The sequence below is a fragment of the Oryzias latipes genome, chromosome 10 (genome assembly GCF_053564925.1).
Source record: "Oryzias latipes strain Hd-rR chromosome 10, Olatipes_Hd-rR_3.1".
Classification (NCBI taxonomy): domain Eukaryota; kingdom Metazoa; phylum Chordata; class Actinopteri; order Beloniformes; family Adrianichthyidae; genus Oryzias; species Oryzias latipes.
Genome location: NC_136246.1, coordinates 8,215,097 through 8,232,043, shown reverse-complemented (window position 1 = coordinate 8,232,043; position 16,947 = coordinate 8,215,097). Strand labels below are relative to the sequence as shown.

Sequence of the window (16,947 nt, the reverse complement as noted above, 5' to 3'; positions counted from 1 at the left end):
AAAAGCAATGATTAGTGCTAAGGATGTATAAAAGACAAACAAAACAAAGGAAAATGCTGTATTTTAGGGTTGAACTAGGCTTTCTAACTGTTCTACTTTCTGTCTGCCACTCCTGGCTAATTTACATGTGAGCACACAGCCGGGGGTTGGGGGGGGGGCTAACTCCACTCCTGCAGCAGGGGAGACTGATGAAAAGCTTGAGGATGTAAGATTGAATAAATAAAATCCTAGAGTTGACCAGTTCATTTTATAAATGTAAATATTTTTTATTTTGGTGCTGATAAACTAAACAGAAGTTATGATAAAAATATTTGCTTGAGTCAAAATGTCCCAAAATTTGCTTTTAGCACAATAGGGTGATTAAGGTGGTTAAATGTTTCTCGTACGTATAGTGCTGCTTTTCAAACGTGGAGCTTTGTAGGACGCATCTAATTCTGAAATCTCAGCTTCCTGAGACAAACGGCTGATTTCCTATAAAGCTTGATTATATGACTGCAACGGAATCGACCACTTCCTGTTTGGCAGTGCCTTACGCAGGCACCGTCAGATGTGCAGCCATGAAACTTGAGATGATGAGAGAGGACCCTTCTGAGTATCTCCAGTTTTAATTTCATGCACATCGGACAAAGCACAGAGAAAATACAGGGCACAATGTGCCCCATGCAATAACTAGGTGGCGCTATAGAGCTCGTCCAAAGTTGTCATATCCATGGGTTCAGAATGGAAGCTTCATCATATCCATTGAAATTCAGTGAGATTGGACAAGGAATGTGCACATGAGAGCAACATTTGTCTGCATGGCGAGACGCCCAACTTTGCCGCTCTGTCAAGACCACACCCCGCATTGAAAGTTATGGCTTTTTATCAGAGTAAACTTCAATGGTTTTTCAACAGGTGGACGTCATTTTGAGGTGTGTCGGCTCATCCTACTTGGAGCAGTGATGCTCCAAGTAAAACATGTCATTTCCTGTTGCCAACAGGTGGCGCTACACCTGTTTCGGATTTTTCGACTGCAGATGTGTTCAAAGTCAGACTACAATCATGCACAACAAATTTGGATCAGATTTGATTATTTATGGCTGAGTAATGGCCATTTTTCTTTTCATGGCGTGATTTCGAAACGACCTCAAATTTTGACGCGCCGCCACGGTCACAAACAACCGTAAAAACTTAAAGGCTTCGCAATTTAATATTGGACATGTGTTTAGTTTACAAAACCAAAGTTTGGAGTCATTGTTCAAAAATCTCTAGGAGGAGTTCGTTCTAGAACGAGGCTTGCAAATGACCAAAATACACCAAAAATGACATATTGACACCAATATAGCAGACTTCCTGTGCAACTGACAGCTTGGTACCAAGAGACTTTTTTGTAGGTTTTCATCTGATGAACATGTCCTGTAAAAATCAAGCTTGTATGTTAAAGAACATGGCGGGGCTCTCAAAAACAAACATGGTAGGTGGCGCTATTGAGCCGTTTTTGTTCACCCATGCAAGTGCTGTATATCTAAGTTGGAGATATTTATGAGGCATCTCATTCTGAAATCTCAGCCTCGTGATACAAACGGCTGATTTTTTATGAATTTTTAATTATCTGACTGCAACGCAATCAACCACTTCCTGTTTGGTGGTGGCTTGCGCAGGCACCATCAGGTGTACACCCATGAAACTTTAGACGATGAGAGAAGACCCTTATGAGTATCTCCTGTTGTAATTTTATGAATGTCGGACAAAGCAAAGAGAAAAGATAGGTCAGAATGTGACATAAAATGTATTTGTCAATATCTAGGTGGCGCTATGGAGTTCGTCCAAGATTGTCATATCCATTGGTTCAGAATGAAAGCCTCATCACCTCTATTGAATTTCAGTGAGATTGGACAAGGAATGTGCACGTGAGAGCAACTTTTGTGTGCATGGCGAGACGCCCAACTTCACCGCTCTGTCACGACCACACCCCCGCATTGAAAGTTATGGCTTTTTATCAGAGTAAACTTCAATGGCTTTTCAACAGGTGGACATCATTTTGAGGTGTGTCGGCTCATCCTATTTTGAGCAGTGATGCTCCAAGTAAAACATGTCATTTCCTTTTGCCAGCAGGTGGCGCTACACCTGTTCTGGATTTTTCCACTTCTGATGTGGTCAGGGTCAGACTACAATCATGCATATCAATTTTGGATCAGATTGGATTTTGCATGGCTGAGTAATGGCCATTTTTCTTTTCATGGCGTGTTTTCAAAATGACCTCCATTTTCGACGCGCCGCCACGGTCACAAACATCCGTAAAAACTTAAAAGCTTCGCAATTTAACATCGGACATGTGTCTAGTTTACAAAACCAAAGTTTGGAGTCATTACTCCAAAATCTCTAGGAGGAGTTCGTTCTAGAGCGAGGCCTGCAAATGTCCAAAATGAAGCAAAAATGACATATTGACCTCAATATATCAGACTTCCTGTGCGAGTGACAGGTGGGTCCTTTCAGACTTTTTTGTAGGTCTCCATCTGAAGAACATGCCCTGTAAAATTCAAGCTTGTACGTTAAAGCGTATGCGGGGCGTCGGGACAAAAGTCACTGTAGGTGGCGCTATCGAGCCGTTTTTTTGCGCCCATGCCAATCTCCTATAAAATACGAAATTTTTCGCGACTCCTGATGTGTGTGCCAAATTTGGTGAGTTTTGGGGTATGTTAAAGGCCTCAAAAAGGCGACTCTTCCGGTAGAATAATAATAATAATAATAATTAAAGCTACAAGTAGCATTTAGCGGGCCCGAGCACGTGCCACCGCCTGGCACGAGCGACCGCCCCGTGAGCAACGCCCTGCTCGAGCCATTCTCGTTGTTTTTTCTTGTCCATTCTGGAGCTCCAAGATAATGTTAATATGACAGCAGCCTGTGGGGGGGGGGGGGGGGGGACTGTAATCTGTTTCCTTAAAGGACAAAGACTTATGCATATAGCATGAAAAAAATTCTTAAATCTAAGTCTCGTTTAGACCTGCTCAATTTCTCATCAAGTAGAAGAAGGTTTTTATCAGATTAAGAAACAAGCAATGATGATAATTGCTATCACTGTTCCTAAGAATGAGAACAATAGAACTCATTCAATTTCCACTACAATGTCTAGATGAGTGTCAGCTATGTCTGATAACTTGGCCAATTAGCTGGACCGGGATCTTGCAAAGTGCAGGTGGTTAACGTCCAGTGTGATGAGTCTGTGGACGGCAACAGTACAGCATAGCCTTTGGTTTCCACAAGAGAAGAACTCCTGACACATCTGCCCTAACAGACATCTACAAGAGGAGTTGAAATGTATAACACGGTGAAGGAGTTTTTGTGCAGAAAAAGGTACCATTAGAAAAGCCAGTAGCAGTGACTGCAGACAGGTTTCATCACTCACTGTAAGCTGTAAAGCTGACGCAGACTTTCCAAAATGTCTGCATTACTGCTGCGTCATTCACCAGTAGGCCTTATGTGCAGAAGTGATTGGCTCTGGACACATAATGACTCCTATTGTGAAAATCATAAAAAAAACCTCAGCTGCAAAGCAAAACAGAACAGGATTTTTAAGGTGCTATTGGTGGAGATATCTGCTGAATATGGTGAATATGAATATGGTGAATCTGAACTTGTATTCTTGACTGACATTACTGGAAAACTAAACCACTTGATCTGCGAGCTGCAAGACATTGGCAAAACTATATTTTTTTATTGACCAGCCTGCCTGAGCCAGTGTTTTTCTTGTGGGGATCTTTTCTGCCAGGGCTTGCCAGCTTGGTCAGTGGATGTTGCTGCAGTTGTCTCCCTTGCTGGGACAGCTGGAGTTAAACATAGCAGCCTCACGGCTGTGAAGTGGACCCCGTTGCTGTCCCAGTCTGGGTGGGCACTGTGGTGATGTTCCAATGTTCAGGCTGGCTCCTGGTATGAAGAGATTCCCAATTACAATTTCCTAACCGCAGAGCCAAGGATGTGTTTACATGTTTAGGTCAAAAATGTGATGAACAGCTTCATGTTGTGTATTGATGTAAGTTTAAACCTAAACATGTTTCCCTGTTACTAATCCAGTTGATGTGGTTCCCCACCTGTGTCTAGGTGATAGAAAAGCATTTTTTTATATTTAGAGCTCTAAGCAAACAAACAGTTGTCTATATAAAAGAGCTTTTACAATTGTGCACTTTTAGCAGGTCTCTGAATACATGTGACCAATGTATAATGGATTTTCAAAGACTTTGTTTAAAACTGAAGGTGACAGAGACTTTGGAGAAGTGGCTACATTATTCTGGACTTCTTTGTTTCATCCACAGAAGAGTAAAATATGTGATTGATTTTGAAAAGCTGCTGAAAAATGTATCTTTTTAAAATTGCAATTTCTAATTTGGGTTTTACATTTTGTGTTCCATTTTTTGTGATTTTATTAGAAAGATTTGTTATTTATTTGGTGTTTAAAGGTGGTACATATTGTATATACACAATCTTCTTAGAGACATTTGCTATATGTTGTGTTTGTTGTCATTGTAGTTTAATTTTATTGGATGTATTGAAAGGAAATGAAAAGAAGTTGCAGCATTGATTAAAAAAAGCATAAAAGAGACATTTACTGTCTGATGTTACATCTGTAGGAGTGTACTGAGGCTGGGTTTTGTTTTGGAGCACATTCATATGTTTTGTTTGTAAAAAAAAAAAAAAAAAGATAAAATATAAAGTTAATTGTATTTTGGATGAATAAAAAAGCAATGATTAGTGCTAAGGATGTATAAAAGACAAACAAAACAAAGGAAAATGCTGTATTTTAGGGTTGAACTAGGCTTTCTAACTGTTCTACTTTCTGTCTGCCACTCCTGGCTAATTTACATGTGAGCACACAGCCGGGGGTTGGGGGGGGGGCTAACTCCACTCCTGCAGCAGGGGAGACTGATGAAAAGCTTGAGGATGTAAGATTGAATAAATAAAATCCTAGAGTTGACCAGTTCATTTTATAAATGTAAATATTTTTTATTTTGGTGCTGATAAACTAAACAGAAGTTATGATAAAAATATTTGCTTGAGTCAAAATGTCCCAAAATTTGCTTTTAGCACAATAGGGTGATTAAGGTGGTTAAATGTTTCTCGTACGTATAGTGCTGCTTTTCAAACGTGGAGCTTTGTAGGACGCATCTAATTCTGAAATCTCAGCTTCCTGAGACAAACGGCTGATTTCCTATAAAGCTTGATTATATGACTGCAACGGAATCGACCACTTCCTGTTTGGCAGTGCCTTACGCAGGCACCGTCAGATGTGCAGCCATGAAACTTGAGATGATGAGAGAGGACCCTTCTGAGTATCTCCAGTTTTAATTTCATGCACATCGGACAAAGCACAGAGAAAATACAGGGCACAATGTGCCCCATGCAATAACTAGGTGGCGCTATAGAGCTCGTCCAAAGTTGTCATATCCATGGGTTCAGAATGGAAGCTTCATCATATCCATTGAAATTCAGTGAGATTGGACAAGGAATGTGCACATGAGAGCAACATTTGTCTGCATGGCGAGACGCCCAACTTTGCCGCTCTGTCAAGACCACACCCCGCATTGAAAGTTATGGCTTTTTATCAGAGTAAACTTCAATGGTTTTTCAACAGGTGGACGTCATTTTGAGGTGTGTCGGCTCATCCTACTTGGAGCAGTGATGCTCCAAGTAAAACATGTCATTTCCTGTTGCCAACAGGTGGCGCTACACCTGTTTCGGATTTTTCGACTGCAGATGTGTTCAAAGTCAGACTACAATCATGCACAACAAATTTGGATCAGATTAGATTATTTATGGCTGAGTAATGGCCATTTTTCTTTTCATGGCGTGATTTCGAAACGACCTCAAATTTTGACGCGCCGCCACGGTCACAAACAACCGTAAAAACTTAAAGGCTTCGCAATTTAATATTGGACATGTGTTTAGTTTACAAAACCAAAGTTTGGAGTCATTGTTCAAAAATCTCTAGGAGGAGTTCGTTCTAGAACGAGGCTTGCAAATGACCAAAATACACCAAAAATGACATATTGACACCAATATAGCAGACTTCCTGTGCAACTGACAGCTTGGTACCAAGAGACTTTTTTGTAGGTTTTCATCTGATGAACATGTCCTGTAAAAATCAAGCTTGTATGTTAAAGAACATGGCGGGGCTCTCAAAAACAAACATGGTAGGTGGCGCTATTGAGCCGTTTTTGTTCACCCATGCAAGTGCTGTATATCTAAGTTGGAGATATTTATGAGGCATCTCATTCTGAAATCTCAGCCTCGTGATACAAACGGCTGATTTTTTATGAATTTTTAATTATCTGACTGCAACGCAATCAACCACTTCCTGTTTGGTGGTGGCTTGCGCAGGCACCATCAGGTGTACACCCATGAAACTTTAGACGATGAGAGAAGACCCTTATGAGTATCTCCTGTTGTAATTTTATGAATGTCGGACAAAGCAAAGAGAAAAGATAGGTCAGAATGTGACATAAAATGTATTTGTCAATATCTAGGTGGCGCTATGGAGTTCGTCCAAGATTGTCATATCCATTGGTTCAGAATGAAAGCCTCATCACCTCTATTGAATTTCAGTGAGATTGGACAAGGAATGTGCACGTGAGAGCAACTTTTGTGTGCATGGCGAGACGCCCAACTTCACCGCTCTGTCACGACCACACCCCCGCATTGAAAGTTATGGCTTTTTATCAGAGTAAACTTCAATGGCTTTTCAACAGGTGGACATCATTTTGAGGTGTGTCGGCTCATCCTATTTTGAGCAGTGATGCTCCAAGTAAAACATGTCATTTCCTTTTGCCAGCAGGTGGCGCTACACCTGTTCTGGATTTTTCCACTTCTGATGTGGTCAGGGTCAGACTACAATCATGCATATCAATTTTGGATCAGATTGGATTTTGCATGGCTGAGTAATGGCCATTTTTCTTTTCATGGCGTGTTTTCAAAATGACCTCCATTTTCGACGCGCCGCCACGGTCACAAACATCCGTAAAAACTTAAAAGCTTCGCAATTTAACATCGGACATGTGTCTAGTTTACAAAACCAAAGTTTGGAGTCATTACTCCAAAATCTCTAGGAGGAGTTCGTTCTAGAGCGAGGCCTGCAAATGTCCAAAATGAAGCAAAAATGACATATTGACCTCAATATATCAGACTTCCTGTGCGAGTGACAGGTGGGTCCTTTCAGACTTTTTTGTAGGTCTCCATCTGAAGAACATGCCCTGTAAAATTCAAGCTTGTACGTTAAAGCGTATGCGGGGCGTCGGGACAAAAGTCACTGTAGGTGGCGCTATCGAGCCGTTTTTTTGCGCCCATGCCAATCTCCTATAAAATACGAAATTTTTCGCGACTCCTGATGTGTGTGCCAAATTTGGTGAGTTTTGGGGTATGTTAAAGGCCTCAAAAAGGCGACTCTTCCGGTAGAATAATAATAATAATAATAATAATAATAATAATAATAAACATTCGAATTACAATAGGGTCCTTGCACTCCGTGCTCGGGCCCTAATAATAATAATAATAATAAACATTCGAATTACAATAGGGTCCTTGCACTCCGTGCTCGGGCCCTAATAAAAACCTCTTTTTGAAAAAGTCTAGACTTTATAATCGAAACATGGATTTGCATTGCACAACATTTTATTCACAAATGTAAATTCATAAAGGTGAAACCTCACATTAATAATTAATTAATGTTAAGCTACTCTAAATCATATTGAAAATTCCTACAACTAAATAAAAAATAAATATGCACAAAAAACTTTCCTATTTAATAAATGTGTTTAAGCTTTTAGCTTAATTCCCTAAAAACTTCTATTTTTCTTTCAAACATTAAAAACAACAATATAAATTATAAAAGAGGTTCCTGTAAGTCTAAGTCCTCCTTTTTTTGTGTTTCCTATTATCATAAAAAGTTTGTTTATTAATTTAGGTGTTCTGAAACGTGAATTTCCTACAATTATTTTACGTTTCCTCTAAGTCTTTACTGTTTGCCTCTTGTGTGGGGAGCAGAGCTTCTCTGACCACCAAAAGACTTTTTCATTGGACCAGAGCCAGAAGACTGCTGGCCATGGCCACGACCTTTGTAGCCATTCCTGCCCCTGTAACCATTTTGCTGGTTGGAATAGCCGCCTCCGTAACCATTTTGCTGGTTGGAATAGCCACCTCCGTAACCATTTTGCTGGTCGGAACAGCCGCCTCTGCATGGGCAGCAGCACCCCCCATAACCCCTATATCCTCCGCCATTTCCATAGCCGTAATTTTGGCCATAATCCATGGCGTCGTTTTGGTGTTCCATCATGGTGCGGCGTGAATTGTCTCTTGGCGTCATTCTGATTCTGCTGGGTGCCTGCATCTCCTGCTTGGGAACAGATTTCTTGACTTCAACTCTGTGTCCGTTCACTGTGTGGAAAGGCACAGCCACAGCCATGTCTGCCGCATAGTGATCCGTGAAGTGCACAAAGCCGAAACCCCGTTTCTTTCCGGTATCCTTCTCTGACATGATTTCAGAGTTTTCCACTTCACCATACTGAGAGAAGTAGTCGGTGAGGTCGTCCTCTTGGATGTCGTTTTTCAAGCCACCAACAAAGATTTTCTTCACCTTGGCACGAGCTTCAGACTCATCGGCCTGTTTCTTTGGAACAGCTCGTTTGACCTCAACCCAGTTCCCTTCCACTGTGTGTGGACTTGCTGCCATGGCTGCATCGGCCTCCTCTGGTGTTAAGTAGGTCACAAAGCCAAAACAGCGAGAGCGTTGCGCCGTCTTGTGTGGGACGACGGCACAGTCGATGAGGGTGCCAAACTGCTCGAAATGCTTGCGCAGCCCGTCATCATTGGTGTCTACCTTGAGTCCTCCCACAAAAAGCTTACAGGCTTGGTTGAACATTTTGGTAAATCGTAAGATATATTTTGTTTAATCTTTAAAACAACCTTGAAATCTTGATATAGCTGATGGAAAGGAAAGTGGATGTATTCATAGATTTCAAGCTGTGATAATGTGATGTCATCTGACATCATCTGATGACATGTGACATCATCTGATGACATGTGACGTCATCTGATGACATGTGACATCATCTAATGACATGTGACATCATCTGATGACATGTTTTTTTTGGTCATCTGATGATATTTGACATCATCTGAAGTCCACATGTTACATCATCCAAGCTTGCACAGTGGAGATGCATTTTTTTGCTTTAAAAAAAATTTTTTTTGAACAGAATGTGTTTACAACATGAGAACCAATGTGCCAAAAATGTATTCATATTTTTGTTTTAATAAACCATCAACGTTTTTATCTTCACAAGACAGAGGATTCATAAATAATCATTGCGAAACGTTCATATAGTTTAGATTTTACTTTTTGAAATTGATGACATCATATTTACCGTGTAAAAAAAAAAAAAGTGGTGAGCGTGGTCTCCGAATTGCTTTTAAAATCCAGGGCACTTCAAAGTTCCGCACTGTATAGATTTTTAGTAGTTAGGGGCTGTGTCCGGATTCCCACCATAATCCTTAATTACTTTGTAAATGAGGTTTCACGCTAAAAGGACCTGGCAAGGCAAGTTTATTTGTATAGCACAATTCGTACACAAAGTGTTAGGTTGAGTGGAAGGATCCCAAAGCAGAGACTAAAGCTGAGGGCAGGTTGACAATTTATTCCTCAGGAACAAATACTAAATCAGGCAGAATGCTGAATTGATGGAGCTAGACTGATATACAGGACAGGTGCTAAGAGTAACTAAATAGTAATCATCTGGCAGGGAGAGGCTTTTAAAGACATGGTGATGAGATGAGAATCAGGTGTGCAATGTAGAGAGGCACCAGGATAAAGGTCAGCCACGCCCCCCTGCTCCACACTGATCATAACACAGTCATTCAAAGTGCTTCACAAAACAGGAAAATGCATTAAAACCACAATACACAACAGTGGAAAGATTAAAACCATACATAATCATAATAAAATGTACTTTAAAAGAAAGGAAAGAGAAAAGATAATGAATAGAGGAGTTGATAAGGACCCTTTAGTTATGCACACGGCTAAACAGGAATGTTTTGAGTCTAGATTTGAACCTTAGCACAGTAGAGGCCAGTTTCACAACCTCAGGGAGACTGTTCCAGTTTTTAGCTGCATACAATTTAAACGCTGATTCCCCTTGTTCAGTCCTGACTCTGGGCACCTGCAGGAGGCTGGTCCCTGAGGATGAGATGGTTCACATGGCACTAACATGTCAGAGATGTACTTTGGTGTAAGGCCATGGAGAGACTTGTAAACATGCAGGGCTGCTTTAAAGTGCTTACCTTTTCTGCTTTTTACATGATATTTTTGCTGTAGTATAAGTGTTACGACCCCGGGGTGTGGGAGGGAAAAGAGAAGCAGCAATACAACAAGACCGTATTAATTGATTTATTCGGGGCAATAAGCTGCAGCTGGTTCTGTCACACAGATATCCTCCCACATGAGATCACAACGTGATGTAGACACTGTTAACAATAATCAAAGAACACATGCCCGTAAAAAGAAGCATTTAAACATGGCGAGTATAAGTAGAAATAATTCTAATGTGCCAAGAACCGAAACGAACACAAATAAGTGCACAGAACACAAATGGCGAGCTGAAGAGTCAGCCGCCCTGGTGCTTGGGCCACGTCAGCTTATGTGTCCGTGCCTCCAGCGCACAGGGACGTGGCTGACGCTGTAGATGGAGTGCCAGGCCAACCAGGACGACGAGGCGATGACGTCCAACCTAGAAGAAAAGAGATGGGCCAATCGCCTCCCAAATACCACCGCGTTCAATTAACATAACTAACAATCCAAAGCAAGAAGAAAGCTCATCCACCCACAAAAGGCTTGGCTCGTAACAATAAGTTAATTAACAGATGAAATTACCAATCAGGTACCTCAATAACACTCGGAAGCTTTGCGTCAAACGTTTAAAGCGTTGGATTGACAGATTCTGCTGAGCCCGCTTTCAGTTGAAGGGGTGTGGTCTTCTAACATGCTCACTCCTAATTGGAGATAGTGGTTGCCATAGAAATGTAGCCGGACCTATCACGGCTCACTGAGGATGTCTGGTTGGAACATGGCAACAGACATATCGGGTAAAAATGGTAACTGAATTGACTACATTTGTTTGGAGCTGAAAGCAAGGCCTTTTCTATGGATGACCTCACACGTGATCCATCCATGCAACAGCCACAACCCTGGACCCATAAAGTGCTTTAGCGGAAGTGAAGTAATATTTGTGCATGTTTAGAGTGGACAGGTAGACGTTACAGAACGTGACTATAGAATATAGTATTTCACTGGATAGCTAGTCTCCTCCCCCTGTTTCCTGGTGCTCTAAGAAACCAAAATCTCAGACTTCAATTGAGAAATAAACAGCTGTTACTCAGTCAACATATTTGTCAGATTGACAGATTCTCAAGACCCCCTTTCAGTGGAAGAGGTGTGGACTTCAATAAAGATTACTGTACCCCTGAAGGGCAACAGTAGTTGCCCTAGAAACGTGACTCAGGCCAATCACTGTTGACTTGCTCCAAATGGCGCAGAAAAATGGCGACTGAATTGGCTTCGTATCACTGGAGCCGGAGATAATGCATTTGCTATGGGTGACATCACACTAGCTTTGTCCATCTTTATTTACCGTATATTTATAATTATCAAAAAGCCTCATGGCCTACTAACAACCAGTTGCCCTTTAGCGTTTTTTTCCGACTTACAACTGCTAAGAAGGCACTTTAGGTATATTTGCTACTGAAAGCAACGCAGAAGAAGCGCCGTCCAAAACTAACACAAGACGAGAATCTGATTGTTTTCCTCCTGAAATGTATGATTTTTACTCAAGACAATATTATTCTACCGTATTTTTACGACCATAAGGCGCACTTAAAAGTCTAAAATTTTCTCCAAACTGTGGGGGGCGCCCTATGAGGCGGTGCGCCTGGTGTGTTGTCATGGGACATAGAAGAGGATGGCATGAGAACGGAGGAAGGAAGTGAAGAACCTGACTGAAGCACAGTTTAAACTGCAAGCTATCACCTACGCAGAGGAACATGGGAGCAGCTGTAGCCAATTCAAAATGAATGAATCCGTGTTCACAAGTGGAGGAAGCTGGAAAACGAACTCTGACAGTCAAGCTGAGTTTCAGCGGAATAAAGGCGACTCGAGTGATGGACTAACGATCAATGATCGGCTAGGAGAAGGTTGTCTTTAGTCACCATTCACTTGAGAGCAGTAACGCTTAGAGAGGAAGCTTTTGCTTTCGTTTTATGAAAGGCCATCATCTTTCCATTCGGGCGAGGATTACGGTGCTGCAGCGACTTCCAGCGGATTACAATGAAAACCTGTTCATCTTCCACTCATACTGCAGTAAAAAGATTGCCGACAAACAAATCCAGCCCAGCCACAACATTGACATGGACGAGGAGCCACTGACTTTCGACATTCCGGTAAGCCGCTGGTCTTGTTCTCGAGAAGAACGGGAGCAGCGTGGTAGAATACGTCCAACGGGGCAGGAAAAGTCCGTTTTTATTGTTGTGGGAGGCAGCGCCGAGCTATTTACGCCACAATTTGTGAATGATTGTAGAAGCTTGGGCTAACGTGTCTGCTTGCACTGCTTTGAAGTGCTGAAAAGCTGGCATCATTCATAAGGACACACGGCAACGACACAGTCTCTGAAAAAGACGAAAGGGAACCTGCCGTGTTTGATAGAAATTTAGCCCAGGTTTTCATTTCAGATACAGAAGATGAGTACTTTGATGGATTTTTGGATTCTGATTGATGACTGAAAAAAAATAAAATGAATCACAACCAATTCAGTTTTGCTCCCGCTGCCTTTTTTAAACACACACTAGTCTTGTGGAATGAGTGTGTGTGTTTGCTGAAGCCGCGTTTGCGCCTGCACGTGTCCAGGATGGAGGGGGGCAGAGCGCTCAGTGCATGCGAGTGTGTGAGCGCGCGTCAGAAACGTTTTTGTTGACTAATTGTGAACCTTCACAATTGGTGTCAGAAGTGGGATAGTCAATTGGACATTAGTTTAAATCATGCGAGGAGCCAGAGCCAAAGCTTCAAACCTGTCATCAGACAAAGATGCACAAAAGGACTCTGACGCTGAGGAGAGTGGAGCTGTAGGTGGCACTGCGGGTGAAGAAGGTAAGGAGCCCAGCTTATCTGACCTTGCAAGCATTCTGCAAACCCACGTTGGACAGCAAAGGGCACAACAAGCCATGTGGGATAAAGAAGTTGCCAGACAAGATCAGAGGTTTAAGGCTCTGCAACACCAGTTCAGCCTTCTTCAACGTGAGGTCCAATCACACACTGCAGACCAAGAACCCACTACACCACCAGTATGTCAAACAAATAATGCTTCTGGTGGCTCTCACTCAGAGGCTTCATCTCCGCAAAGGGACCTTGGCTCAGGTGATGTGTTTGATCTTTATTCAAATTTTAAGCAACAACCAAAGTTACATCCTTTAAATGAAGATGATGACATTGAGCACTTCCTGATAACTTTTGAGAGAATAGCAGCAGCTTGCAGATGGTCAAAGTCAGAGTGGGCATTCCATCTCATCCCATTACTGACCGGCAAGGCCAGAAGCGCATATGTTCATATGGATGTTGATGATTTAATGAATTATGACGAAGTTAAGTGTGCTATTCTCCAGAAATATGACATAAACTGTGAAACCTATCGTCAGAGATTTCGCTCCCTCCAGGTGAAGCCAGATGAAACACCAAAGGAGCTGTACACCAGGCTGAAAGACCTCTATGGGAAATGGATTCGACCCAAAGGTAAAACTGGTGAAGAAATTAGTGACATGATTTTTCAATTTCATGGTCTAACTCAGGGGTGTCAAACATACGGCCCATGGGCCGTACCCGGCCCGCCAGATGGTTTAATCCGGCCCATTCGTGAAGAGTAAAAATTATAAGGATGTTTTTTAAAAAAAGCACATTTTCCGGTCCATTTCTGTGGCAATGCTATGGATAATACGTCAATGTAAGGGTGTAACAAACTATCCTCCACTCTGAGAGGGGAATGTCACAACGCCGTTCTACGGCAGGGGCATCGAATATCCTGTCAATCTGCACAATAATATTAACAACAAAAATCACAAATAGCCGCTTGTTTGTGCAGCCGTGTATTCTGCGAGTGCATGAACTTTTTATCAATCAACCATCACATTCTGCATTCAATGTACAAAAGCCCGATTTCCCAAAGTCAATAATATTCACAAAACCAAAGTGTAATCCCGAAACCCCGCAGTCTGATAAGAAAAGAAAAGAAAAATGTTCGACAGTCTCACGCTTTAGGTGGGAGGCCGCCCCGCCTCACTCGTTGGAACGCACTTCCACCTGTCAAAGAGCCAGCCGCAAATGACAGCCAGGTGGGCTGTCATTTGTCAGCTGGTCCCGTTCATCCAATGGGGTGACGACAGACAAAACATGACCACAAATGTCCACTTGAATAACAACCTGTTAAATACATTCACGTTTTCAAGCTTGCTGTCATGGATAGAAACAGTTATTTAGGTGGTAACCATTACAAGGGTAGGGTCACAGAAGAGCACAAGTGTTAAAACAGAAGATTTACTAACTATTAGCTGGACTGTAAAACAACCGTCTGCATCTACTGCAGCCCTGATGTCAGTGATGGAGCAGTGACAGCTACCTTTTTGCACAAGTTAGTGCAAACATCCAATCCATTTTAGGATGGTGAACTTGTGAAAAAATGCTGATGGGTGCAGAAGTTTTGTGCCCCTAAAAGCAGTTGACCTTTGCCAACATGAGTCTGTCAAGGATTGCGATCAGATCCAACATCTCTGAGGAGACTTGGGCGCACTTATGGCATTTTCAGTCGCTATTGATGAAAGCACCGACACAAAGACTGTCACAGCGGAGTTTCTTAAGTTGATGCGCACAGGAGCTGCTGATGACATCGTCAGCTCTCTAGTCACAGCGCTTGATGATGTTGGAGTGAAGGTCAGGAAGAAGGCAGGTGTTGCCAGAAAATTCAGGCAGCCAACCAGGAAAATATTCTTGGCCATTTCATTGTGTTTTGCACAGTTGAATGAAAGTAAATGTGTTGCTGCACAGGATTTGAATCCTGATCTTGATGGCCGGGTGAAGTTTCAGGAGAGAAAGGAGGTTAACTCCAAATTCTTGTAATGTTCACAAATGTTTGCAAGTTTAATTTAGTTTAATTTTTTTCATTGATTTGCACATTTACTCTTCAGGCAGAGTGTTTCATTTTTTTACATAGCCCCTCTTGAGTTTATTATTGGGATTGCTTCAGTGTCAGATGTAAAATATTCAGTCTCTGTAAAATTGAATAAACACATTTTTGGTTTAGTGAAATGGATCCTATTGGCCTCTGTGAATGAATGTGTAATAATAAATAATTAGACTTCTATGTTGTTGATGCAAATTAAAAACAAAGCTACAAACGACAAATTGACCGTAGGTTATTTTGCTTTTATGTTACTGGACCGGTGTAGGTACCAAAAGTATTTGGCCTGGAATAAGTGTTAAGGCCTGACACTAATGATGACGTCACTACGGTAACCCCACTTGGACAAACTACGTAGCATTGGGATCTGCTAGGGTTCTACATATTTTCATTTCATGTTTCCTTTTGTAACCTAAAGTTCTTTTCCCTCATAAGTTGTGTCTGACATTCTTTGTAATATTTATAGAGAGACTTTGCCACAAACCACTTTGTAAAAAGATCTGAGGCTGTTAGAATGAACCTGCTGCTCCACACTAGAGAACCGTGTCTCTGAGCAAAGTAGCCGGACTAGTAGCTTCGTGTTTGCAGGCAGGGAAGGATGCTTTGCTACAGTGTACGGTCCGGAGGAGGCTTCGGACCGCAGTCTGTCCGGCTGCTCTGCGTGAGCAAGAACTGTGTCTCCTGGGATATTTGTATCTCCAAGCAGAGAAGTGGCTTTTGTGTGCGCTAGCATAGGCGGCTCTTGAATGAACATCCTGAGAAACCGTGCAAACAATCATGTAAATTTGTGTTTCCAGTCGGGTCCTCACAAAATAAAGGCTAATGTTATTCCAGTTTAAGTTCATCCACAGCTAAATGTTGTTAGCACGTATTAAACTAATCCTAACCCTTCTTCTGGGTCTGTTCTGCCAATAATAAAGCACTGGCCGCACGGATTAAAAATAAGCAAACAGGCGCTTACTGAAAAATCATAAAAATCATAAAATAATAATAATAATCCATTTTTTAAAGCGCCTGTCATGAAACCCAAAGACACTGTACAAGCAAAGGTTAAAAATAGACATTAAAAGCACAATAAATATAAAAGACAAAGATCAAAAGTGAATCAGGATGGGAAGGCAGAAATAAATAAAGTTTTGAGTTTTGAGTTTTGATCTGAAAGTTGGAAGAGAGTCTATGTTATGGAGATCAGGAGGGAGGGAATTCCAGAGTTTGGGAGCAGAGCAGCTGAAGGCTTTGCTTTCCATTGTGACAAGGCGGGCTGGAGGAACAGAGATCTGATCAGAGGAGGAGGACCGAAGAGAACGAGAGGGGGTTTTAATATAGATGAGGTCGGAGAGACAAGGAGGGGCCAGGTTATGGAGGGCCTTAAAGGTGAACAGGAGGAGTTTGAATTTGATTCAGGAGGTTATGGGAAGCCAGTGCAGCTGGTGGAGAACCGGGGTGATATGACTGAAGGAAGGGGGTTCTGGAGATGATGCGGGCAGCTGAGTTCTGGACCAGTTGAAGCTTATTGAGGGTTTTTTGGGGGAGACGAAAGAGGAGGGAATTGACTGTGGACCAGGACAGAAGCAGAGGGGACAGTGAGGGAGGGGTGTAGACAATTAATGTTACGTAAATGGAAATGTGCTGACCGAGTAATGTTATTGATGTGGGACTGAAAAGATAAGGAGCTATCTAGGATGACACCCAGACTCTTCACCTGATGGGAGGG

The 16,947-nt window shown here is 42.0% G+C and overlaps 1 protein-coding gene across 1 annotated transcript; it reads right to left on the bottom strand.

The window, feature by feature from the left end:
- Positions 1–3,311: 3,311 nt before the first annotated feature.
- Positions 3,312–9,011, bottom strand: LOC101169707 (heterogeneous nuclear ribonucleoprotein A0-like). Its single transcript, XM_078953495.1, has one exon. It carries the CDS (start codon positions 8,882–8,884, stop codon positions 7,982–7,984), a length of 903 nt encoding a protein of 300 aa, XP_078809621.1. The 5' UTR covers positions 8,885–9,011; the 3' UTR covers positions 3,312–7,981.
- Positions 9,012–16,947: the final 7,936 nt, after the last annotated feature.

What these genes read in the sequence shown, in the direction of transcription:
- LOC101169707 (XM_078953495.1), bottom strand. Translation starts at nt 8,884, where the DNA reads ATGTTCAACCAAGCCTGTAAGCTTTTTGTGGGAGGACTCAAGGTAGAC.